General features: G+C 47.3%; 1 protein-coding gene across 7 annotated transcripts in view; it reads right to left on the bottom strand.

The window, feature by feature from the left end:
* The window catches only part of FGF13 (fibroblast growth factor 13), a 350,687-nt gene extending 336,802 nt beyond the window's left edge, over positions 1-13,885 (bottom strand). Inside the window, exons 1-2 of one of the 7 annotated variants that reach the window (XM_073358426.2) lie at positions 13,366-13,885; positions 9,870-10,042 (exon numbers count right to left, since the gene is read on the bottom strand). In XM_073358426.2, coding sequence (XP_073214527.1) covers positions 9,870-9,918 — 49 coding nt within the window. In that variant the 5' untranslated portion in view covers positions 9,919-10,042; positions 13,366-13,885. Of the gene's footprint in view, positions 1-9,869; positions 10,301-10,616; positions 10,689-12,023; positions 12,129-13,365 lie in introns of those variants that run through there. The other 6 variants (XM_073358428.2, XM_073358429.2, XM_073358430.2 and 3 more) reach the window with 6 other exon arrangements.
* Between the last annotated feature and the right edge of the window lie 10,317 nt (positions 13,886-24,202).

The following is a 24,202-nucleotide window of genomic DNA, read 5'->3' as shown; positions in this document are numbered from 1 at the left end:
TGTCCGTTACCTCAGTATCTGTGTGTTTTCCTTGCACTCCGACCTACACCACCTCAGCTCAAGAGCTCCTGGGTCATGGGTTCACACACACACACACCTGTGGTCTTAGGCAGGACTTTTGTTTATAGTTATAACAGCATGTCGAAAAATGCCATTTCAGTTTTGATTAAACTTTTTGAGAAAACCTATCAATTTCAATGCAAGTTTTGATGGGTCAGTTTCTCTCAAATCCACCCTGGACCTGAGAGAGAGAGCCAGAGAGAGAGCCAGAGAAAAATTGAAAACCTGGCCTTTTGATCCAGACATTTTGACACAATTCAGTTTTGGTGAAAAACGCTGATAGGTTTTTATTTTGTTCCTATGCGGAACAAAATTTTGAAATCTCAGAAGCTGTCATGAAATGGAATTGGTGTTTCCTAGCCAGCACAACCTATTCCCCTTTCTCTGCTCTCGTCCATTCTCCACTCTCTGTAACTAGCCTGAAAAAAAGAATATCTACTTACGGTACTTCTGAAACACTTCAAATCTCAGCTTTCTCCTGTCCTCTCCTTCCTGTTAATATTTTTTTCCTTCCTGTCTCAATGGAAGTCACAGCACCCAAATCTGTAAAGCATTATTTTTCCCTCAAACTCCTCCTGCAAATCATTTTGTGATCCTTGGATGATTTTAATGATGTTTTAATTTAACTCTAACTTTGTTACTCCCAGTAACACAGAACAAATTTGGGATAGAGTTTACACAAGGGAAGAAAAGATGAAACGCGTAAGCTGGTTAGATTTGCACTGAGAATCTGCACAAGGTATTCCAATCAACACAACTGAAAGTGAAGCTCTGGCCAGTAAAGCAGGGGTTCAAAAAGAAAACGCTGTGTTTGTAGGCAGTACCAGGCCAGCCACCAGCCATTTAAGATAGTGAAAGGAGCACTGCATTTGCTAACTGTGATCCCCTCATACACAGAGGGATGTGCCACTGGCTGGAAGGTGCTGTGAAGGGGGAAATGCGGGGAACCATATTGCTCAATTTCCTCCTCAGTAGCCTGTTGCCAGATGTTAGAGCTATAGCATTTCCTCACGCTGTAACCTACATGTTAGTAGGTCAGAAAGAAGTTTGGGGCTCAGTCCTCTCTCACTTATCCTATGTTTTCCCCTCCATAAAGAGGTACATTAGCATGCAGCAGCCATTGTAATATTAATTAAAAGCTACTATTGGTAACGAACATAAGAATGGCCGTACAAGGTCAGACCAAGGTCCATCTAGCCCAGCTTCCCATCTTCTGAGTGCGGCCAGTGTCAGAGACTGCAGAGGGAATGAACAGAACAGGCCAATTATTGACTGATCCATCCCTAGTTGACCAGTCTGGCACTCAGTGGTTTAGGCAGGCCCGCCGACAAGGGGGGCAAGTGCCCAGGCGCCCGGGTGATTTAAAAGGGCCCCGGGGGCCTCCGCCGCTGCCGGAGTAGCAGTGGCCTGGAGCCCCGGGCCCTTTTAAAATCGCCCGGGCAGGACGCAGGGCTCCTAAGCGCGCACGACCACTCTGGGGCCCAAGCTTTGGTGTGTCCCGTGCACCAGCGCGATTGACCAGCGCGGGCAGTCCTGGAAGTGACGGGCCCGTCACTTCTGCCCCGGGCCCTCCTCCCCTCAGGGATAGCCTGGAATTTCTGTCGGAGGGCCTGGGTTTAGGAACAGCCAGAGAATGGGACTGAGTCCCTGATCATCTTGGCTAAGGGCCCTATCCTCCATGAACTTATCGAATTCTTTTTTGAACCCAGCTATACTTTTGGCCTTTAATCACAGCTTTTATTTGTTATTGATCTTAGTAGGAAGACGTTTTAATTACAACAATTTGGAGTTTTGAATGCACTTACATCGCATGTACATCTGATGAAGTGAGCTGTAGCTCACGAAAGCTTATGCTCAAATAAATTTGTTAGTCTCTAAGGTGCCACAAGTACTTCTTAAACAGTGTCTCTTTTCCTCCCATTCATAAATCTAATATTTGGTGTCTGCGATATATCCCAGAGACTCCAGATTGAGACTGTCTCTGTGATATCGATTCTACTACTAATCACCACACATTCTCTTGTCCTAGTCAGTCATTTAGTAGCTCAATGGAAGAGATGAACTAAGACGGTAGCTGGTGGTGGCATTTAAAACAATATTACTGGTTTTCTCAAGTGGGTACCCACAGGCTAGGGAGTTTAGATTCACCACTAAAGACAGCTGTTACACTAACCCACTACCACCCTCTTAGAGGTAATACGTGCTCCCTAACTCTAGTTAATGTTGTCAAGCCTGTAAAGCGCATGAGAGATGGAACCCCAGAGCAGACATGCGGCTATTTAATTGCTATTTCTTGAGTTTTCCTTGTTCCATTATGTTTGAGTCAAATCAATCTCTCCCCCCAAAGTGATACTCTAATTATTAAAACATTAGAAGTGTTCAGTGAGTGCTGACCCTCCCTTCCTCTTACACTGACCTCGCCTCCTACACAGCTTTCATAAAACTAATTCTGTTTCGAATGAGATCTCAGTCTTAGCATTATCATACACTTTCCACACTGATGAGACTGAAGTGTTCCCTGCCTCATGTGCATTTCAATTCCCCCATCCCCTGCTGCTCCCAACAAGACTACAACTATCGAGTAGGCAGCCGTATTATCAGTAACAGAAACAAGCCTCTTGCCTAAGTGACCAAAGAGAGATGATAAAATATCATCCCATGCCAAAAAGTGAAGTCGTACAACACATACACAGTCAACATGCTTCTTTCCAGATGAATTTTCAGAATGCCAAGCTAAACTACATGGGGACAACATGGCTAGAGAGCCAATAGCTTTCCGTTAGGAAACTGTTGAAAACAAAGTATACCAAAGCTGAAGTTAGTTACTAAGGCTGCTACAAAATATGAAAACTAGTAATTCCACTGAAGTCACCAGGGCTACTCGTCTGCAGAAAGTAAGTTAAAAATCACACACACAAATGCTTTCAGGATCAGAGTCTTGGACTGTCGGCTCTGAAGTGGGAAATGGGTATTAATATAATGTTTATAATATGCCATGAAGAGATTAAATTTGCCATTGTTGTAGTTGTGTTGGTTCCACGCTATTAAAAGAGACAACCTGGGTGAGTTAATTTAACTCAGACCAACTTCTGTGGGTGAAAGAGACAAGCTTCTGAACTTACACTGAGCTCTTCTTCAGGTCTGACCTGAATCTCGTCTCTTTCACTAACAGAAGTTAGTCCAGTAAAAGATATTATCTTAGCTACCTTGTCTCTCATGTAAATCTAAGACACTGTATACAGGTTGATAATAGTAATAAAACACTTTACAGAAATCTAAGGTTTTGTATGTTCACTGCTTGCAAGGAGGGACTGATCAGTAAGATTCGGCAAGCTTTTCCACAAAGGAAGGAAAACCAGAATGCACTGGAAGTATCTCTGCTTCTTACATGTACTGTAGTAAAAAAGGTGTGGGAAATTAACATGCATTTGACCCACCACTATACTGCTGTATAATATTCCCAAAGCACAGTGGTAATATCAGTGCTTCTGTAGAAAAAAAATCACATCACAAGCTACATAAACACCACTTAAAGATAAGTCTTCAGAGGACTGGGGGTGGCATTCAGGAGAACCCACACATGCCTGAGGTCTGAGCCACATGCTTTTGCCTTTCTTCTGGATCTGCATGGGACACTAGAATTCATCCCTTTTGGCAGCTCCTTGCAGGGCTCTTTGGGGCTTTTCTTCTTTTTTGGTTTCCTTTGTCTTTGGAGTTTCCTTTTGAAGATAGGCTTTTGTAACCTGCTGGGAGGCATGTATGATTACTTTAAATTTCATTCTAATCCTAGTTATAAAAAGATGACAGGGTTACACTGCCTTCTATACAATCAGCAAGTTCTTCATCATAGATACCAGCTATATGTGAGTTAAAAGATTATGAAGTCCAAGAGTTCAGAATTGGGGTCTACAACTGTCATTTTAATGAAGAATCCTTCAACTTATACAGAAAACTAGTGTGAGAACATTGTGGATTTTTGATATGAAAGGTGATTTCCATATTTTTTAATTGCTAGTGTCCTATAAATAGAGGTCGGATGTTGAGGATACCACCTTGAGATTCAGAAGGAGTTATTACATTTTAGAAGAGTTGTACTTTTGCAGAACCAAATGCAGTTACAGATAATGAGTCATAACAAGAGATTGTTACTGTAAATATTCCAAGCATGAATATGTTAACAACAGCCCACTAATTGGAACCAATCCTACAGCCAGATACACAGAACTCTTACTGATGTCAATGGGAATTTTGAATGGATGAGAACCTAACACCAAGAGATGAACATCTGTTGTGACGTGGGATGTTAATATTAAATATAAGGGGGCCTTGCTTCAGATTTTGGCCATAGTTTTACAGTGGGTAATGCAGATATCTTGTCAAGTATCTCTGAGGTCTCAAACAGAATCGATGCAGGTGCCTTTATAATTACAATAGGCAGGAAACAAAATGATACAACCAAGTTTATCCATTAATTCTGAGTAAGTGATTAAGATACAAACACAACTTCTGATGCAGAAGTCAGTAGTAGCATTGGGCCATACTTAGATCCAGTCTATCACTGGCAGCTAGCTACCAGAACAGAAAACAGTCAAGATGTTGTCACTGGTGAAGTCCACCGGTGTTCTATTTTCTGAGATCCAAAATGGGCAAGGAAACTTTCGATAAAGAGAAACTCCTTGCTTTCTACCAGATTTGGCAGAACAACAGTGCCTTGGCACCAACAGGTTTTGTCACAAGGTTTTCCCATCTGCAACGTATTTTGAGTCCATAGGCTCAGATCAGGAAATTAGCAGCGTATCTTGGCTTTACACTGCTCTACCTTGTGTCCTTAAAAGAAGTAATTGTCCCATGAATCAGCAAGTGTTACAACTGTAGAGATCAGCTTATTTCTTTTTCTCAGTTTTCCTTAGACCTTTCAATCATAAAGTGGATCATACTGTATTAGGGAGCACGCCCACAAACAAGACAATCAGCAGCAGGTTTCCCAGAGCTCTGGCTTTTCTGCCGGGCCCCTGATTTTTGTATGTACTCTGTTTCCTGCTGACTCCAAGCTAAAACACTACTTACCCTTCCGAAATCTTTCACCCTGACCACCACTGTTTCAACAGAGCTTCAATCTGAGAACAGTCAGCTTTAAAAATATTCCCTCAATTTTGCCTTCAGACAGAGAAAATATAGCACCTGCATTGTGTCACTCTGCCGGCTTAGGCTATCAAACTTCTGTGTAAAGTTATCAAACCTTGCAGCCAAGGTAGGCGACAGGAAGAAAGACTATGGCCATCTTGCTGTGTGAAGTTCTGAAACTGCACAATGGGAGGGAAAGGGCGGGGGGGGGGGGAAGATAATCCATTTCTTTGATTTGGGGGATTTTCCCCCAGTGTCCTCAGCAGGGACATGTATGTGGGAATCATCAGTTTACTGCATCCCATCCAAAAGATTGAACTAAATCCTGCAAGTGTCTAGGTTATAGTATATGAATATGACACAGCATAAGTTCTCTCAGGAATCAGGACCTGATCCAAAGCCCACTGAAGACTCTAAAGCCCTGTTCCTTCACTGTAAGGCTTGTCTCACCCAACCACAAGTTTAACAAAGAAAAACAAAATATCTTAGCCCCAAATGGATGATCCTGATAAAGCCCCAACATAGAACGAGACTCTTCATAGGTATCCATCTGTGACGCTGGCTATACCGTTCTCCAAGGGAGTAGACAGACTACTCAAAAGAAGCCCTCAGACAAAATTTCCAACAAAAAAAAGATCTTTCAGGAAAGAATTACCTAAAAAACCATCTGCTTTGCCACTGTCACCCCTATTCCACACACACAATCTCCCTCCCTTTCTTCCCCTCCCTCCCCCCGGCCCACTCACACACACTTCTCAATACCCCACAGGTAAGGAATCAGACTGAAGGGAGTTGGTCAAAATGTTCATCCTTAGATAAACATGTACTTAACAGAGCCTATTTCTTGAATACATAACTCAAATTGAAAGGGAACTATTTCTGATGGCCAAACTACTACAGCAAGAACGAAGAGCCTTATGCAGCATTCTTAGAGCACCCAAGACTCCCCGTGAAGCCAAAGGGAAATTTGCAGTCAGAAGGAAAGCAAGCTCAGGCCCTGCATTTGTGCAAAGGGGGCAGTCAGGGTGCGCACTTTGGTTCTTCAAAATGAAATGAAACAGCCAGAGTATTTGGTACAGGCATGGATGTAAATCCAGCTATGCAATTGGACTCTGAGTTTATATCCCACCACTGATGGAGATGTATCTTGCAGCTTGTCTAATACTCATTTTTAGACAAGAAATCAATGTTTGCATCTTAAATGTTTTCATATCTGCTGAAGCATTTTCTACAATTTAAAGGTGCATATGCCCTGCTTCATGGCACTAATTCACATTGATTACTTAGGCTGAAATACCTGTTCTTCTGGTACTGACTAACTATTTTTAAAAGCAGCTGCTGTGGTTACAGGTAAGTAGTTATAAATAGGGGCACTAACAAGAGTTGAGGCTAACACTTGCTTCCCTCTCCAAAGAGGATGCAAGGAGAGCAGTTATTTTTAAATTAGAGACAATTGTTCCCTCTGTTATAGTCCCTTACTGGAGTTTGCACAGGTGTAACTGAATAGACAATTTGACCTAAATACTTAACACAAGCAGCGAACACTTCCTATGCATGTCTTGTTATTTCCTAGCCAGGTTCCACATCCAGTGACTCAACTTTTCATGTTGAATTACAACATTCTATTGTAATCAGGACCTATTTCATGGACCCAGTTAAGAGCTGGTGTAAATAGAGGTAATTCCACAGACTTCAATGGAGTTTGATCTGCTTATATTAGCTCTGAAATTGACCTTACAAGTCCAGTTTAAAAACAATGGGGAAGGGAGAGTTTTATTTTGAGAATAAATAAGAGTTTTCCTCTTGGATACAAAGTTTCAAAGTATAAAGAGAAAGATTGATATTCAATTCACACTATGAAAACAATTTGCGTTGTCACTCAGTGTGGAACCATAGTATTCTGAGAGCTTTGTTTATATCCGGTTCTTAAACTCCACAATATATTTGAGAGAACAAGGGATGCAGGAAAATCTCTCCAAAACAAACCATGTGAATTTACATAAATATAACTGTGCATCATCCTTGCCAGGACGGGTTAGCCAACCCAGAAGCATAAAGAGTGTACACATATATACAATGGCAAACCTTCCTCTAGTTTGCAATCAGAGTACAGTTCTGATACACAGATAGAACAGCCAGCCCATTTTGAGAATGGCGGTCTCCGTTTTAAACGTTTCGTTAAGAATGCCATCACTGTCAGTCACCCCAAGAAACCTCCAACCGTTTTGAAGAAAAACTCATTCAAATAGGAAATCAGTAGCCTTTGAAGAGAACTTCCATGCAGAAACTGATCAATATTATCTCCTTATCACTACATTGGGGTACACTTCAGAAGCTCAAAGAAAACAACTATAGCCACGCACTGCTACAAAGATATCAAGCTTCCTGTAAATATTATCTCCTTATGTTGTCTCTAATATGATTTTTGATATATTAGTCAATTTAAGTTTAGATCTAGATTAAGAGAGAAGACACTAATGCCAGTTCTAAAGTGTGCACAAAAGACTCATGCAAATGTAGTTTTCCTTTGGGGTTTTAACATATACACTTTATGGTATATGCTCAGAGACACGTGTGTGTGTGTAACTCAGTCTCAGTTAGTTATATGTGTTTGCCTCAATGTTTTGAAATATGAGTATGCCACGCAAACTATACATACGCACCAGAAAGTGTAAGATAAAGATAATGATTTGCAGACTGAATAAAACATTAAACACTTAAGTTACATCGAAAATTTGGAAATGTTACACTAAAGAGCAAGCATTACAGAATCTTCTTGTTTAAGATTATAATGCAGTTCTAAATCATGCAAAGCAACTCCTTGGAATGCAGGAACCTTTCACTCTGTATTGCTTGTTAAGTTATTTTGAGACCGTTTTGGTAAACAAAGCCATTGACAAAAAATGGTTGTTACCAGACTTTTACAGTGAAGTATATTTTTAAAAGGAAAGACCATTCAGTGTAAGAATTTTTTCTTTGGAAAGTGTAGTTTTTTATGACACATCGGGATTATGAATTTTCATATTTTCCACCAAAAGCAATTCAATAAAAATATTTTAAAACAATATTCTGAAGACAATAGATACCATATAACAAGAGGAAACAAAAAACTTCGTTTAAAAAGCATATTAAACGCAAAAACAGGTTTGCACGATGCAATGTTTTTATCACGACTTTAGAAGCCAAGAAACTAAAAAGTTAAAAAAAGGAATACATGAAAAGGATGTCAGCCTTGAAACTGAATTACCTGGCTTTGGTCAAGATGTGCTAGGACTGCTAAAAACAAATAAATAACATACCAGAAAACTTGTGGGTTTTTTTTTAAAAGCCAGAAACAGTTTTTTTCTTCATGGAAGGTTAAAAACATGGCATAATTCACCTGTAAGAGCCCAGTGGCTCCACTCTATCACATAAATAAATATTTAAGGCTGTTGATAGATATATTGGAAATGGGTAGCAATGTTCCTTATTAAAAAGATCCAGTAGGCACAGGCGACTTTCCCAAATGCACTCGTCCAGTATTCCACATGAGACAGGCCCTAATACAGACTAATCGCCGGTCACATTTAACCTTGTGTGTCAAGTCCATTAAAGCCTGACACCTGCGATTGGCTGCTTGTATGCTCTACACGGCCAACAGCAGATTTGTGTTAATTGTTATTAAGCAAAACGCTGCTCTTGTTCTGGGATCTAGTCGGCCACGTTGCACGCAGCCCAAGGTGTGTACTAACCCCATGGACACGGCCCGCGTGTGGGGGAAGGGCTCTTCATGGAAACCCTGCACCAGCCTTGTGAGGGAGCGGGGAGAAGCAGCAGCAGCATCTCCCCCTGGTTACCAGCAGTCCCCCCACCCCACCCCTCCGATGCATTCTGTCCTGCCGCTGCGCGTCTCCCCAGCCACGCCACAGAGCTGCACAGCGAACTAATCCGCCGGCGGCTCCCCACAACTCCGCTCCTCCTCCTCCCCCGTCTCCATGGCAATTGTTACCCAGTTTACATCCAGGAGCAAAACCCGGCCACTGCCTGGCAAGAGCTGGCCAAGGGGCGGGGGGTGTGAATCTGATACATAGCATCCCCCCCCCACACACACCCCCACACGCGCCCCTACCTCCCCGGTGCAGATTACAACAGGGGACCCGCTGCCGCTGGCTGGGGGGCGCAGGGGCTTTCGGCTCCCTGTTCGCAGCCTGTGACCCCCCCCTCCCCGGGGCCAGGGAGCAGACTAGCATCGCAGGGGTCGCGGCCTGGGGGATCGCTCCCAAGCTGGCCGCGCACCTGATTGCAAAGCCAGCCCGGATCCGGCTCGAAACTGGGGCGGGGGGAACTTCTCGGGGCGACGCATCCAGCACTGCGGGCCCCATGGCAGCCCCATTTGCCTCCCCACCCCTCCCCCCCCCATTGCTGCGAGCACAGAAGCGAATTATCCTCCCTCCCGTTCACACACACTATTGACACCCGGTCCAGGCACCTGGCGCTACCCGATGGCCGGAGAGGGGCAGCACTCACCGCGCCCCCCCGGCGGGATGCTGCTCTCACCCCCCCCCCAGCAGGCCCCCCCCCGATCAAGCAGAGGTTGGGGGGGGGTGTTGTGTGTGTCCCCCTCCCCCCGCCAGGTCACCAGGAGGGACGCACGATGCATGGAGCAAGCCGGGTTCATGCGAGGCAGCAGGCTCGGGCGGACTTACCCTTGGAAGCATCTTTCTCTTCTTTGGGCTTGATCACCTTCCCGCTCATAGATCCCAGCTTGCTCGGCGAGATTCCCCCAGGAGACTCGCGGACCGCGGCCGGCCGGACCCCGAGAGAAACCTCGGCGGGGGGGGAAAGGGGGGGCGAGGGGGGAGGAGAAGGGGAGGGGATCCTGGAAGCAAAAATAAAAATAAATAAATCAATCTCTCCTCCTCCTCCTCCTCCTCCTCCTCCTCGGCCGGTGCGGAGTCTCCCCGCCGCTGCACCAGAGAGGAGACGGGGTGGGGTGAGTGACGGGGCCGCTCGGGCAGAGTCTCCCCCCGGCCCTGCTCTCCGCCCGCCGCCCCACCTGTCCCGGCTGCACGGAGCAGACCCCTCCCCGGCTCCGGGCGCCCGGGGCGGGGGCAGCCCAGAGGGGCGGCGGGGGTGGGGGGGATGGAGCAGACCGGAGGGGGGGGTGATGGGTGCGGGATGAGCTCGCCGCATCCCCCCGCAGGAGGAAGGCGCGGGCACACAGCGGAACGGGGTCGCCGCCGGCCGGGGGAAGGCCAGGACAAGGGAGGGGACCCGCCGCCCCTTCCCCGCTGCCCTCCGCCCCAGGGATCCCGCAGGCGAGTGGTGGCCGGGAGGGGGCTGCTGGCCAGGACGCGGGCGCTGCTGGCCAGAGCCTCGGGAGACCCTCCTGCTAGAAACGGGCGGGGGTGGGGGGGTTCAGGCGAGGAGATCCTGCCCCGTCCCACCCCCACCTGCGGGCAGGGGACCCGGCCCCAGCGCTGACGAGCGGGGCCTTTGTGAGCACGCCAGCAGACAAAGCCCCCAGCGCAGGCTCCTGGTGCTCTGTATTCACGGTAGCCCCAGCCAGCGTCAGCTCCCCCTCCCCACACTCGCACCTCTGTCCGCGGGGGGGGGGCGGTGCTCTCGCCTCCCCCTCTCCCCAAACCGGGGCACCGATCCTGGGAAGGCAGCGGGGTCTGGGATAACCGCGTGCGGCAAGAACTCCCCCCCCCCCAAAAAAATAATCTCCCGCCTCCTGCTTAGATCGCCGCCGGGGGCCGCCTGGCCTGTTCCCAGGGGTGAGCCCGAGCTGGGGCTGCGAGCGACCAGCCTGGACCAGGGCGAGCCCGGCGGGGTGCGGGGGCCCCGGCGCAGGGAGCGAGGCTTGCGGAGCGGGCTGCCAAATCCCAGGCGAAGGGGAGAGAGACGCGCGCCAAGCAGGGGCTGGGAACGGGCTCGGCGACATAGGGGGGCTGGAGCCGGAGCTGCTAGACCGGGGTGCGACCAGCCCCAGGGGCCAGGTGCTCCGGGGATTTTTAGGGGTTGTTGTAACCAAACTCTTGCCTAGGAAGGGGAGCTGTAGCTAAACCAGCACAGAGGCCTGGCTCGACCCCAGCTGGGAGGCGAGTATGCCACCCCCGCCCTCCCACGCACCCACCGATTCGATTCAGTGGATACGAACCAGGCCAGGGACTGGGCGCGCTGGGTTAGGAGTAGGGAGCCGGAGGCTGGAGATCACGCAGGAGCGGGACCCTGTTGCTGCAGGCAAACGGAAACGCAGCAGCAGCTGCGGGGGGGGGGGGGGGGGAGTTGAGCCTGAAAGGTGGCGAACCTCAGGGGCAGGGGGGAGCGTTTTTCTGCAAAGATCCGCGTGCTAACGGAGCAGCTCCCCGAGTGATCGGGGGCCGCGTGGAGCGCACAGGGGTGCGGTGTAAGCTATAGCAGGGGAAGGGAGGGTTTAGCTGCATCCCACGGGTACTTCTGAGAAGGATCAGACGAGCTCCGGGGCATGTAGGCTTCTAGGAAGCCACAAGCAGACCATCGACAGCCCCTCTCCCATTTCACGCTGACACCGTCCGGCCAGTTTTCCTCCACACGTTTGTGAGGGTCTCTCTTTCCCCCTTCTTCGGAGATCGTGGCTGTTTTGAAGGCGCCCAATGGAGCAAAAGGCAGTGTCCCCCTTGCGCCTTATGCGTCTGGGTGCTATATAAAGAGAGACACGTCTATGCACTGGCTGCAGCTCATAAATAAGAGGTTTGGGTTACCTACGTGCCGCACGAGCCTTGGTTCTGAACTTTCCCTTCCTCTCCGGGAGTTGATTGAACACGGCTAGAGAAACACGAACGGCGCTTCTTAAACCTGCCACCAACTGCTCTTACCTTTCCCAAGCCCTCTGCTGCAGTCCTGGCTCAGGCAAAACCACGCTGAGGAGGTGACACCTGGGAGCTTCGCTAGACTAAGGAGCGCGGGCTACCGGACCTATTGTCTGCCTCGGGGGGAGGGGGGGGGGTGTTCTTCGTCTCCTTCAGCGACCCTTCTGTATTTTTTTAAACCAGGGTTTCCGGAAGAACCGTGAGCTTGGGAGTCTTGCGTTGGAAAGTGCATTAGAAAAGGCTGAATTCTGCAGTGCACACAGCATTCCCCTCTGGGTCTCTTCTACTCATTTCGCATAGTGCGCTTTCAGAGTCTAAAACGTGTGTGTGTGTGTGGGGGGGGGGCTGTGTTGTTGTTAAGCCACTCAGCACGTTGAAGATGCAGGCAGGGAACTATAGTCTCGTGTCATGCATTTCCCACCCAATCCTGTAAAGTCTCCCTTTGCTTCGCGTCACAATTCGCAGTACGAAAATCACACGGCCTGGAGCTTAGCTGAAGCAAGAAACGGGCACCCCACGGTCAACTCTGGCGAGGTCTGGGCAGAATTCTAACTTCATTTTCCACGTGGACCAAGCAACCAAACCCCGCGCTCATGGATGGTCCTGACAGGTGCCATTTCTGGCACGATCTCTACGTTTCCTGTCACCCAACAGGAGCTGCGCCCCGTAGCAGAAATCAGCAGAGAGCTGCCCTGTGCACACTGGGTTTCTGAACACTTAATACACACAAACGGCGATGATTCTATATTTAGACTGAAGAGTCTTTGCAGATCACAAAGCAGAGCTACCCAGCCTTCCTAGGGGGTTCTTAAAAACATCTTCCCCAAAGCCCCCCACCCGGAGAGGGCGTTCAGAGGTAAAAAGTCTTCAAACTGGGATCCCTAAAGCACCTCAAATGTATCTCCAGGTCCCCAGCCAAATGGCCCGATCCGCGGAGAAACCGAACCGGGGCTACAGGCATTGAGATCCCTTGGAAATCGGGCCACTGGTGGAGGTGCCCCGTTTCATGACCAGCCGTTTCAAGTGCCCAGCGGAGGAAGCAGGAGGAGAATCCGCCCCCCAGAAGACACCCCCCCAAGGCGTTCACCCTCAAACGGTTCGTTCCCCCCAAGCAATGAAAGTCCATCGGCTTGGACTCAGTCCACTTCACGCACACGTTCTCCTTGGGTCCCTCTTCCAGCTACACACCAGCGCCTAATGTCAAGCGCCCACTACAGCAGTGTCTTCCTTCCTTCTCTTCCCCCACCCCCTATCGTGACAAGGGATAGACTAAAACGGGCAGGAAGACGTGTTTCAGGACGAAAGGAGACTAAGGAGTGCCCAGACACCTCCCCTTAACCCCATTTACCTGGGGTCGCTGAGCCTCCGCCTCACCTATGCTTAATTAGGGACCGTATTGCGTCCGCTCTCGGAGAAATCGGAGTGTGGCGAGATGTACACACAGAGCGAAGCGAAGCGAAGCTACTGGGGTCCCGGAGTCCAGGAGTTCGGTTCCACAGATCACCGGGAGGTGGAGAGCAGAGCGGCGGTTAATTCAGAGCAGCCCTTTAGAAGAAGGGGAAGGCGTCCCCGTGCACGGTGCAGCAGGTCGCCTTGGTGCCGATTTACACGCCGCTTGCCCGCGCTCAGCGGTTCGCCCTCGTGTTGTGGTTGCTCTGCCTGGTGGGTTTCTCTCACCTACCTTACGCTGGAGACGTGTTGCGAAGCCCTGCCGGGGAGAGCCACCCGCCAAATCCCGCACCGCTGAGCGGAGCGAGCGCCGCCAAGCCCCCGGGGAACTCGCGAGCCTGCCCCACGCACGTGCTTCTCCGCCCCGCTCCACGCGCTCGGGTCCAGCCCCTCGGCCGAGCCCAGCCTCCAGGTCGCGCTGAGAAGGGGGAAGCGGCAAGGTAGTGGCAACTGCAAATCGGCGGGCCGCCTGCCCCCGGAGAGTGGGAAGTCACAGGGTCTCGCTAAGTGCGGCTATTTTTAGTGGGGCTGAATTCCTCCCCCACTTCTGTGACTTTCCAACTCGCCCTCGGTGCAGAAGACAGCTGTGGGCAGAGCCCTGCGAGGAAACACACTGGGGGGGGGGGTGCAGGAGAAGATGGGGAGAGAGAAACGGAGGGACCGCTGTCTGGTTCACGCGGCTGCTCCGGTTGCTTCTCTCCCCCGGGAGCTGCCGAGCCCCGCAGCCATGGGCGCGCCGCAATGGGGAACGGGGCCCGTCAGCGCGGCCTGAAACCCGATCGGCTGGGTGACGCGAGGAGGTGAAATCGCCAACAGGTGTTGCGCGGGCTCGGGCATGGTCCGAGCTGAGACCCCGGCGCTCGGGCCAGGGGCGAGTGTCGCCCGTGGGATTGCCGACCCCACCCCATCTGTGCTCCCGGGCGCTACGGAGCCGGGATTTCAAGGGAGAACTGGGGGCCTGCCGCATCCGGATCGCTTTTGCAGGCTGCGGGGGGGGGGGGGGGCAGCCATTCCTTCCGCCCCAGGTCTAGCTGCAGGAGCCCGCTTGTTTCCCCTGCCTCTGATCTGTGCTGACTTTGTACGGATCCGTTAGCCGGGACGGCAAAAAGTCAACCCCCTCCACAACCCCCCCAAAAAACCAACTAAGCACTGAAATGATTATCCGCAGGCTGGCTCACTGGACGGGACAAACCCAAACACTTAAAAGGCACTGCGCTGGACTTTTCTTTTACACCAGTGAAATGCCATTGCAAATGCTTGATTTACACCAAAGCCCATGAGAGGAGAACCAGCCCCATTTAGATTATGGCTCAAATGTTAGGACAAAACCAAGACTGATGTTCCTGTTAACATTTATAAACGGATTCCCCTCCCCCCCTTAAAAACACACTAAGCAGAAAATTAATTGCCAGCCCTTCAGCCAGGGAGTTATTCCCCCCCCCCCTTCCTACTGTTTACTTTCGCTATAATAATTTCAATTCACTGGGTTTGGAAACAGAATGGATCTGACAGCCTCAGCTTTACAGGGACTCAATAAGCTCTCTCATGCTTTTACACTTAGGGGTGTTCAGGGGTTTCTAACTGAACGGTGCTTTTGCTTGAGCCTGTCAGCATGACACTTCTATAAACCCCTGACTATGGAAACGTAACAGAGGGCAGGGGAAACACATTGACCCAAGCTAGAGCAGAGAAATACAGTCAAGGGGACAGCCAGATCAATGAGTAAGAGGAACGGTGCAAGAGTCCATTCTCTATGGCCCAGAAGGGCCAGAGTTTTGATAAGTGGCCAGTGAATTTGAGAGTCTCAGTTTATGGCTGACCAAAGTGAGACATCTGAGACCCAGTTTCCAGAGGTGCTGAGCACCTGCATCTCCCCTGGATTCCAAGTAGACTTGTGGATGAACTACACCTCAATGACAGGTCAGGCACCCAAAATAAGAACAACCCCCCCCCCTCCCCCCAGAGTGGCTCATCTAAACAGTGTCAGAGGCAAGGATGTGCATAAGTCCCAACATTCATGTTTGGAGCAAAATTAAAATTTGAATTTTGGGGGCGGGAGGTAGTCTTAAAAAGGCAAGAGCTAGGGAAAGCTGTATAACTAGAGGAAACCACAGTAAAAGTATGCAAATCAGTGTATCCAAAAATAGGAACATATTTAGGGGTGGTAGTAAGTGAACCACTAACAAGGGGCTTTTGATGTTGGATATCCACCTTCTTAAGGTTCATAAGGCTAAAGCTTAAAAAGACCACCAGGATCAGCTAGTTGGATCTCCTAGGTAACAAGGCTGCACAAGTTAAAGGCAGAAGGTAAGTCATGGTAGGGTCTCTCAGCACACCTATGCGTGCACACCACATTCTGAATCTGTGAGCCAGTACCAGTGCAGCCCAATACCAGGTTGGGCCATTTAGAAGTTAGCAGTGGCATGACAGGTGGGCATATCCTGGGTGGTGTGCTAGATTGGGGAGGGGGGGCCCGCAGGAGAATCTGTCTGGCCAGAAAAATGCCACCAGAACATTCTGCACTGGGAAGCTAGGCATAGACCTGGACTAAATCAGAACTTGTTATGGAGGTATAAGCCTTAATTGCGTTTATATAACATAACTGACAATTGACATCCAAATAATTGTCCATATTGTTCATAAAATGTACATTCAAATTTTAGAATATACCCCTAAATAAATCTTTATATAAAAGAAGGGTACACGCAACTCTAGCTACACTTTCTTTCCAGTTCCTGTGGATCAGTATCACTTCAAAATTCTTTTCTTAGATGCACTGGTGTTTATGGTATGAGAATTCACCTCTTTAATCCCCTTGAGCTCCCCATTCACTCTTTTAAAGCCCTCAGGCAAATGAGATTAGCTGGCATGATTATGGTCCTGAGCCTTTTCCCTTTGAATTCCATAATAAAACCCTCATTGACTTCAACTGGAGCAGGATTGGGTCCTAAATCTGAGAGTCCAAACAGGATAAAGTCTCTCTAATACCATTTTCTCTTTCCTTTCCCGATGACATTATTGCATTTAGATGGGAACTGGGAGTATTCATTACTTTGTGATCAAAGCAAGTATGTGACAGTCAGCCATATCCAATGTTTTACTACCACCGTTTCTGAAGTCTACTTGTAAAACACATCCAAACAAATCCATCACACTTTTTTCGTTAGGTCCTGATACATTTCAATTATAGCAGCAGTGTCATTAGAGTCAATGTGAGTTTTGTCATAAAATCATTCCCTTAAAAAGAGAGGATTGTGAATGGTTTGCTCTAGTTGGTAAACACAACATTCTGGCCAAAATATGCCCTATTTTCTGTCAGTTTTTAAAGATCCACCTTGTATCCACTAAAAGGATCCCCAGTGGACTTATCATAGAATCATAGAATATCAGGGTTGGAAGGGAGCTCAGGAGGTCATCTAGTCCAACCCCTTGCTCAAAGCAGGGCCAATCCCCAATTAAATCATCCCAGCCAGGGCTTTGTCAAGCCTGACCTTCAAAACTTCTAAGGAAGGAGATTCTACCACCTCCCTAGGTAACACATTCCAGTGTTTCACCACCCTCCTAGTGAAAAAGTTTTTCCTAATATCCAACCTAAACCTCCCCCACTGCAACTTGAGACCATTACTCCTTGTCCTGTCCTCTTCCACCACTGAGAATAGTCTAGAACCATCCTCTCTGGAACCACCTCTCAGGTAGTTGAAAGCAGCCATCAAATCCCCCCTCATTCTTCTCTTCTGCAGACTATACAATCCCAGTTCCCTCAGCCTCTCCTCATAAGTCATGTGTTCCAGACCCCTAATCATTTTTGTTGCCCTTCGCTGGACTCTTTCCAATTTATCCACATCCTTCTTGTAGTGTGGGGCTCAAAACTGGACACAGTACTCCAGATGAGGCCTCACCAATGTTGAATAGAGGGGGACGATCACATCCCTTGATCTGCTCGCTATGCCCCTACTTATACATCCCAAAATGCCATTGGCCTTCTTGGCAACAAGGCCTTGTTCATTCATATCCAGCTTCTCATCCACTGTCACCCCTAGGTCCTTTTCCGCAGAACTGCTGCCTAGCCATTCGGTCCCTAGTCTGTAGTGGTGCATTGGGTTCTTCCGTCCTAAGTGCAGGACCCTGCACTTATCCTTATTGAACCTCATTAGATTTCTTTTGGCCCAATCCTCCAATTTGTCTAGGTCCCTCTGTATCCTATCCCTGCCCTCCAGCGTATCTACCACTCCTCCTAGTTTAGTATCATCTGCAAATTTGTGGAGAGTGCAATCCACACCATCCTCCAGATCATTTATGAAGATATTGAACAAAACCGGCCCCAGGACCAACCCCTGAGGCACTCCACTTGACACCGACTGCCAACTAGACATGGAGCCATTGATCACTACCTGTTGAGCCCGACAATCTAGCCAACTTTCAACCCACCTTATAGTGCATTTATCCAGCCCATATTTCCTTAACTTGCTGACAAGAATACTGTGGGAGACCATGTCAAAAGCTTTGCTAAAGTCAAGAAACAATACATCCACTGCTTTCCCTTCATCCACAGAACCAGTAATCTCATCATAGAAGGCGATTAGATTAGTCAGGCATGACCTTCCCTTGGTGAATCCATGCTGACTGTTCCTGATCACTTTCCACTCATGTAAGTGCTTCAGGATTGATTCCTTGAGGACCTCCATGATTTTTCTGGGGACTGAGGTGAGGCTGACTGGCCTGTAGTTCCCAGGATCCTCCTTCTTCCCTTTTTTAAAGATTGGCACTACATTAGCCTTTTTCCAGTCACCTGGGACTTCCCCCATTCGCCACGAGTTTTCAAAGATAATGGCCAATGGCTCTGCAATCACAGCCACCAATTCCTTTAGCACTCTTGGATGCAACGCGTCCGGCCCCATGGACTTGTGCATGTCCAGCTTTTCTAAATAGTCCCTAACCACCTCTTTCTCCACAGAGGACTGGCCATCTACTCCCCATGCTGTGATGCCCAGTGCAGCAGTCTGGGAGCTGACCTTGTTAGTGAAGACAGAGGCAAAAAAAGCATTGAGTACATTAGTTTTTTCCACATCCTCTGTCATAGGTTGCCTCCCTCATTCAGTAAGGGGCCCACACTTTCCTTGGCTTTCTTCTTGTTGCCAACATACCTGAAGAAACCCTTCTTGTTACTCTTGACATCTCTTGCTAGCTGCAGCTCCAGGTGAGATTTAGCCCTCTGATTCCATTCCTATATGCCCGAGCAATATTTTTATACTCTTCCCTGGTCATATGTTCAACCTTCCACTTCTTGTAAGCTTCTTTATGATGAAGATCTGCTAGGATTTCACCGTTAGGCCAAGCTGGTCGCCTGCCATATTTACTATTCTTTCGACACATCGGGATGGTTTGTCCCTGTAACCTCAACAGGGATTCCTTGAAATACAGCCAGCTCTCCTGGACTCCTTTCCCCTTCATGTTAGTCCCCCAGGGGATCCTGCCCATCCGTTCCCTGAGGGAGTCAAAGTCTGCTTTCCTGAAGTCCAAGGTCCGTATCCTGCTGCTTACCTTTCTTCCCTGTGTCAGGATCCTGACCTCAACCAACTCATGGTCACTGCCTCCCAGATTCCCATCCACTTTTGCTTCCCCCACTAATTCTTCCCGGTTTGTGAGCAGCAGGTCAAGAAAAGCTCCCCCGCAGTTGGCTCCTCTAGCACTTGCACCAGGAAATTGTCCCCTACGCTTTCCAAAAACTTCATGGATTGTCTATGCACCGCTGTATTGCTCTCCCAGCAGATATCAGGAAAATTAAAGTCACCCATGAGAATCAGGGCATGCGATCTAGTAGCTTCTGCGAGTTCCTGGAAGAAAGCCTCATCCACCTCATTCCCCTGGTCCGGTGGTCTTTAGCAGACTCCCACCACCACATCACCCTTGTTGCTCACACTTCTAAACTGAATCCAGAGACACTCAGGTTTTTCTGCAGTTTCGTACCGGAGCTCTGAGCAGTCATACTGCTCCCTTACATACAGTGCTACTCCCCCACTTCACCATTCCTATTCCTGATTAATCCACAGAGGCCCCTTCAATGGCAGACAGTTTACTGTGCTAAATATTCTTATTTTTGATGACCAACAAGCAACTGCTGTATGTAGTCCAACCCTGATATTCTATGATTCTATGCAAATAGAGGTCTAACTAATGGATAGCATGGAGATTGCAGCTTAATTTCACTAAATAATTCAGTCAAGTAAACACCACAGCAGCCCTTAGCAGATAGTGATAATAGATAATGATCATACACACACCGTAAATCTCTCACCTATTTAACATGAATAGTTTCCAGTTAAATTAATGAACATTAAGCCTTCTGTGCTACCACTCTGATACTTGGGTTTATTTCCCTAGGCTACGTAAGGTGTTCAGTGCCTGAAAGATGGAGTGTCTCCCATGGCTCTGCAGTGACCCAGCTCAGACTCATAGACTTTAAGGTCAGAAGGGTTGGGAGTTGCAAAGGAAATTCTAAACTAGGAGGGCTGAAGGTGGCCTGGAGGGAGGAGGCAGGAGAGTCCTTAGTGCTGGGGATCAAAGTCTTACAAAAACTATTGAATATCTAAAAATAGAATTCTATACATGTCTCAAAGTCTTTTACCCATACTCCAGTCCTGCTGATGAATTAGATTAGTCACCATCAAAATACAACCATCCTCTCTGTAAGAAAGAATCACATGAACTTGGTGTTTAAGTGAAAATCTTTACAATGAAAGCTTCTCAGTTGTGATTTAATACAGAGAGATCTTATTATAAAAAGGGATATAAAATCCAAAAGTCACTTCATTCACTGGTATCAGGTGTATTAAACACTTTCACAGGAGGTCTGTTTTAGATCCTTTATTTAGTGGGATATGTAGTTTATTTTTTTAATGCCAAAACATTTTTGAAAATAGAAATATCCACTCAATGTGCAGCAGCAGCCAAAAAAGGGAACAGAATGTTGGGAATCATTAAGAAAGGGATAGCTAATAAGACAGAAAATATCATATTGCCTCTATATAAATGCATGGCACACCCACATCTTGAATACTATGTGCAGATGTGGTTGTCCCATCTCAAAAAAAGATACATTGGAATTGGAAGAGGTTCAGAAAAGGTCAATAAAAATGATTAAGGGTATGGAACAGCTGCCATATGAGGAGAGATTAATAAGAATGGGACTTTTTGTGTTGGAAAAGAGATGACTAAGGGAGGATATGATGTTTATAAACTCATGACTGGCATGGAGAAAGTAAATAAGGAAGTTTTATTTACTCCTCAAAACACAAGAACTAGGGCTCACCAAATGAAGTTAATAAGCAGCAGGTTTTAAAACAAGAAAGGAATTTTTTTCCCCACACAATGCACAGTCAACCTGTGGAACTCCTTGCCAGAAGTTGTTGTGAAGGCCAAGACTATAAAAGGATTCAAAAAAGAGCTAGATAAGTTCCTAGAGGAGAGGTCCATCAATGGCTACTAGCCAGGATGGACAGGGATGGTGTCCCTAGCCTCTGTTTGCCAGAAGCTGGGAATGGGTGACAGGGGCAGAGCACTTGAGGATTACCTGTTCTGTTCATTCCCTCTGGGGCACCTGGCATTGGCCACTGTTGGAAGACAGGATACTGGGCTAGAGGGACCTTTGCTCTGACCCAGTATGGCCGTTCTTAAACATCGGCAGGAAAGAAATAGTGAAAGATTCATTTGTGGGATGCTGGTGGTGAAAAAGTCATTGGGCGAATGGAGCATTTATGAAATTATTAACAAGCTGTATGTAATACTGTTTGTGATTGAGCTTTTAAAACTCTGAACTTATCTGCAGAGTTTACACAGATTTTCACTGAGGCACAGAAACTCTGAACAGACCTGCCTAGTAACTTTTCCGTCTTAAAATCCTGCCCACATCACTTCTAACAGGGGACAGCTTGATTACCTATTCTTCTGTAAGGATGGGTCCACTCTCCTTACCTATATGCCAGTTTATCTAAAATAAAGATGCCAAACTATGATGGGCAGCTGTAGAATTGCAAGTGCCATCCCTTCTTTCCAAATTTGTGACAGCAATGCCACAGTGACACCAGTGTTTCTGTACATCTGATCACTGTTTATCACCTGCATGCTAAAACAGAATACCAAACAGTGAGGAAAGACACAGGGCTTGCAAGCCTTTTAGGGTGCTTTATAGAGAGGTTTTCCAGGCACCCACTGCAACCTATTAAGAACATATGAAGTGACATAAGAGAACTGATTGCTGGCACTCTGTAGTAAGTAAGTCCAAGGCAGACATTAGCAGGAAGGGCCTAGTTAAAGTACAATTAAGTCAAGGACATAATGTTCAAAATGCAAGTGGTTCACTTGCCTTGAGAAGCAGATGACTAACCAAAACTTCGTGACTTTTATCTGGTTAGCCTTTTGGAGGCTGATGTTTCTGCCCTCCCGACCCCAACGATTTCCTTTTATTTCCTGTTCAGGAGAGAAATGAGTGTAAACAAATGCAAGGTCAATAAAAGGTGTCCATGCAGTAGCTGCAGCTACTGCATCACTTTTCACATTAGCTTTATTTCGCACAGCCCTTAGCGTCTGCATATTGGACATTTGATTATTTTTCTGCACGGCAGCCAATGCTGAGAGAGCACAGTAGATCTGACAAGCTCCTCTCCCCCTGCAGCACAGTTTAAGATTAGTGTTTCTTTGTAAGCTTTGCTAAAAGCTTACAAAATGAAGAGTGATCGCCTATGTGGGTGGGGAGGGAAGGGAAGAAAAGAAAGGGAAACTTGACATGCCTGTAAAACTTCATTTAATCCCAACACTCCAAAACAAAAATCACCTGAATTGAAAACAAAAGCATCCAGAATTCTGCATGAAGCGCAGCTACGGTATCACTTGGCCTGGCAGCTTGTGTTGACCTGCAACCTTGCTTAAAGGGTGTCAGGATGCTGCCTTCTCTAAAGACAAACAATCCTTTCTGCCTCTTAAGATTTGATGGGGATTAACCATGACAGGTTGGTACTGGGTTTTGGCAGAGGTAAGTGGGAAAGTTTTGTGAACCTTGTCAAAAGCTCATGGAAGGTTCATTTTGAGAGATGGCAGGTAGAAGTTTGGGATGGTTCTTATTCTAGCCAAGCCAGTCCAGTCCCTCAGGCAGGTCACAAGAGAGACTGGTGGTCCCATACTCCTCATGCAAGGTCACAAGCACAGCTCAATGTGACCATCTTTGCTCCTTTTACCTACAGGGTCAGTAGTCTTGCAAGGCAAAGGGCTTTCCCCTTAGCACTGTTTCTGTTACTCAGTCAAGCCTTAAATGTTCCAGTGTTTTGAAGTAGTCCTGAAACAGAAGCCTTGTTGCTTGACTCTGCCAAGGTGTATTGAGATGTAGGCAGACATTGTGGTGCTGGAAGGAAAAAAAATAATATTTGAAAGTCAGGGAGAAGAGAAGTGAAAATTCACATTCTGGAGCAGAGGTTCTTAAAAGAAAGTTCCTTGTCTGGGCCTGAAAACCAACAAAGTCAGACCCCATAGAACCTCCCACGTACCAGTAACCAGATGTTAGGTGTCTTGGGATAGTTAGAGAGTAAAGCAGCAGCAGATGGCTTTACCCCCAAAAAATTCAGTGTGGAAGAACCTGAACATCAGAAAACTGAAGCAGAGAGCAATGGCAGAATTAAGAGACTCTATGGTGAAATGTGAGGGGGAAAAAATAGCAAAGTACACCCGTAAAGTTATAGTATTACATTAGCAAGTTCATGGCTATGAATACCCTCATCTTTGTACAAGTACCCAATTTGCATGATAAAAAACTCATAGCAACTGCATGCAATTTTTAAAATCAAGTCCACATGTTTTTATCTGAGAGCAACTCATGTTCTCTTCTTGTATCTATCATCTATGTAGCACTGGGGAGAAGACGACCATATATTTAGTACTGGTGTTTGTTAATGAGGTAAAAAAGGGACAGCCGGTAGTTCATTAGAGCCCAATTTTGGGGTTCAGGTCCCATCTTCTATGTGCTCAAGCCATTATATATATCTATATCTATCTCTATCACAAAAATCTTTAAAAAGTCAAGCACTCAAGTGAGGAAATGCCACAATTAAGGTTGCCTGTGTAACCTTAATTTGGCATCTTTGTGCATACACATTAGGATACAGTCTTTAATTACATGCCCTCCATGTTAAGAATAAAAAACTGAGGGGGCGGGGGGTTGTTCAAAGGCAGTGTTAATAGGAATAGTTCCAAAGTGGACCATTGGGGCTGCTGTTCATTTCCGCTCTTCCCGTCAGGGTGCAACATCATTATAAACCACAATGTGTGTGTCCTCTTGATCATGACATTTTGTGCATCAAATCGGATTGCTCTATTTCTGCATTTTAAATTCCCAGAGCTGTTTCTTTTCTTCTCCCTATTTGGCTTAGTTATGTGCCTGAGGGGGAAAGGGCTACATGCCCTTTGGGAAGGGGAGCTGTATCGTCAAACAGAAGCTCTGTTTGTAAACACGTCAAATCCAAAATTAGCAGAGGTAAGTAGAAGAAGCATTTATAAACTCCTGGCTCCCTGAGGCATCTTAAATAACGTCACAGACATATTGACACCTCTGCTGCGGATTTAAATAGCAACCAGAGTTAGCTTCCCTCTGCTGAATAGGCCAATGAAAAGTCTGTGTCGCCAACTCCTTATATGACTTGTCAGATGACTCGGCATGCCTAAGACTGTCTTGTTAAGCCAAAGACTCGAAG

The sequence above is a fragment of the Lepidochelys kempii genome, chromosome 9 (genome assembly GCF_965140285.1).
Source record: "Lepidochelys kempii isolate rLepKem1 chromosome 9, rLepKem1.hap1, whole genome shotgun sequence".
Taxonomy (NCBI): domain Eukaryota; kingdom Metazoa; phylum Chordata; order Testudines; family Cheloniidae; genus Lepidochelys; species Lepidochelys kempii.
This window is presented reverse-complemented; position numbering and strand designations above follow the sequence as displayed.